General features: G+C 61.4%; 1 protein-coding gene across 1 annotated transcript; it reads left to right on the top strand.

The window, feature by feature from the left end:
* The first annotated feature begins 621 nt into the window (after positions 1-621).
* Positions 622-1,794, top strand: LOC144726436 (somatostatin receptor type 5-like). The gene has a single exon (XM_078605154.1). The coding sequence runs from the start codon at positions 622-624 to the stop codon at positions 1,792-1,794; it is 1,173 nt and encodes a 390-aa protein (XP_078461280.1).
* Positions 1,795-2,242: the final 448 nt, after the last annotated feature.

Here is a 2,242-nt window from a genome sequence, read left to right as displayed (position 1 = left end):
GTCGCTTGAATAATTTTCTTCTATCCGTTTGCCAAAAACTTGCTGCCGAAGCAGACCTTTGTTTTTCGCTCGCCTTTAGCCGGAGCCCAAATTGGCCACCCGCCTCCAACTCGTTAACTTCCACGACCCTTCGCTGCCATCACTCGTCGGAAATAAACCGACGTCACAATGGATGACGTCAGAACCACTGACGTCAGCAAAGCCGAGTATTAAAATTAATATTTATTCGCTCGGACATTATACCAACTTCAACTTTTCTTTTGACATTAAGTGACGCCTAGATTTATAATTAATATTAATTGCACGTATTTTTTTATAAATGCAATTTCACGAATCAGAATATATGTATTCGTACTCGAGGAATCCGATGAACTATAAAGCTCTTTTTCACAGATGTCCACTCACTCTCGCCAGCTGTTCTAACCGCGTTGTAACTGGGTGCGCTGTTGTTGTTGTTGCTGTCACGTCTCCCTAAGCCGTGGCTGGGCGTGCTCCTGCCTCGAGACCTTTTCAGAGAGAGGGAAGGACGCGGCACCTGAAGGCCCCCCCCCCCCGCCCTCTCCACCCCAGCGTCGACAACAAGACGATAGAATCCCCGGGCGCGGCACCGTGACTCACACGATGGAGCGCATCGACCCCTCTTGCCCAGCCAACGTCACGGGATACCCCACCGCCTCCCCTTCCTCCCCCTCCTCCTCCTGCCGCTCTTCCCCCAACGTCTCCGGCAACGACACGGAGGCTGGGCAGGAGGACGTCTCCTCCTCCTCCTCCTTCTCTTCCTCCGCGAGCGCCGTGGTGCTGCCGCTCGTCTACTTCGCGGTGTGCGCCGTGGGCCTCGCGGGCAACACCCTCGTCGTCTACGTGGTGCTGCGCTACGCCAAGATGAAGACCGTCACCAACGTCTACATCCTCAACCTGGCAATAGCCGACGAGCTCTTCATGTTCGGCCTGCCCTTCCTCGCCATCCAGAACGCGCTCTCCTACTGGCCCTTCGGCTCGCTCGCGTGCCGAATCGTCATGGCGCTGGACGGCGTCAACCAGTTCACGGGCATCTTCTGCCTCACGGCGATGAGCGTCGACCGCTACGTGGCCGTCGTTCACCCGGCGCGCGCCCCCCGCTGGAGGAGGCCCCTCGTCGCCAAGACGGTGAACGCCGCCGTCTGGGGCCTCTCCATCCTCGTCGCGCTGCCGCTCGTCGTCTTCTCGTACACGAGCCACGCGGGCGACACGTGCAACGTGAACTGGCCCGAGCCGGCGGCCACGTGGTCCACGGCGTTCATCGTCTACACGACGGCGCTGGGCTTCTTCGGGCCGCTCACCGTCATCTGCCTCTGCTACCTCCTCATCGTCGTGCGCGTCAAGTCGTCGGGGGCGCGCGTCGGGGCGGCCAAGCGGCGCGCTTCGGAGCGTCGCGTGACGCTCATGGTGGTGGTCGTGGTGGCGGTGTTCGTCTTCTGCTGGCTGCCATTCTACGCGCTCAACATCGCCAATCTGGTGGTGGCGCTGCCCGAGGAGCCGGCGCTGGTCAAGATCTACTCGACCGTGGTGGTGCTGTCGTACGCCAACAGCTGCGCCAACCCCATCCTCTACGCCTTCCTCTCGGACAACTTCAAGAAGAGCTTCCAGAAGGCGCTGCGCCTGCGCAAGAGCACGAGGCTGGCGCGCGCCGCCGAGGGGCAGAGCGAGAGGCGGTCGGCCACCACGGTCCGCTTCGAGGAGGGGCGGCCAGTGGCGCAGGGCGAGCGGAACGGCGGTGGCGCTGGTGGCGGCGGTGGCACCGAGGCGGCCGTTTGAGGCTCGCGGCGCGGGGCGAGCGAGCGGACGAAAAAGACCTCGGCAGCTTTGGATTTCGTCGTTTGGCTAATGGGCTTTTCGTTGTCGTCGTGGTTGTTGTTGTTGTTGTTGATTCTCGAAGCCGAACTTTTTGAGGTTGATAAAACGGAGTCGGTGGGGGGTGGGGGGGTCCCCTCTCGCGTACGGAGACTCGCGGAGCGCGAACCAGTAGGAGAGGTGGATAGAGAGGACGGGCGGGGGCGGGGGGGGGGGCTGTGGGGGGGTGTGTGTGGGGCTGTGGGGGGCAGAGGGGGCTGTGGGGGGATGTGGGGGGGGGGGGAACTGTGGGGGGGGGGGGGACTGTGGGGGGAGATTATTTCCCCTACTGAGGGCCAACTCGGACATTCAAACAGCTTTAGCGGGGGCAGCCAAACACGTGTAACAACAACGACAACGTGTGTACGTTGCA

The sequence above is a fragment of the Lampetra planeri genome, chromosome 23 (assembly GCF_965212315.1).
Source record: "Lampetra planeri chromosome 23, kcLamPlan1.2.h2, whole genome shotgun sequence".
In the NCBI taxonomy this organism is placed as follows: domain Eukaryota; kingdom Metazoa; phylum Chordata; class Hyperoartia; order Petromyzontiformes; family Petromyzontidae; genus Lampetra; species Lampetra planeri.
Note: the sequence above shows the minus strand (reverse complement) of the source record. Positions and strands in the feature narration are given on the sequence as shown.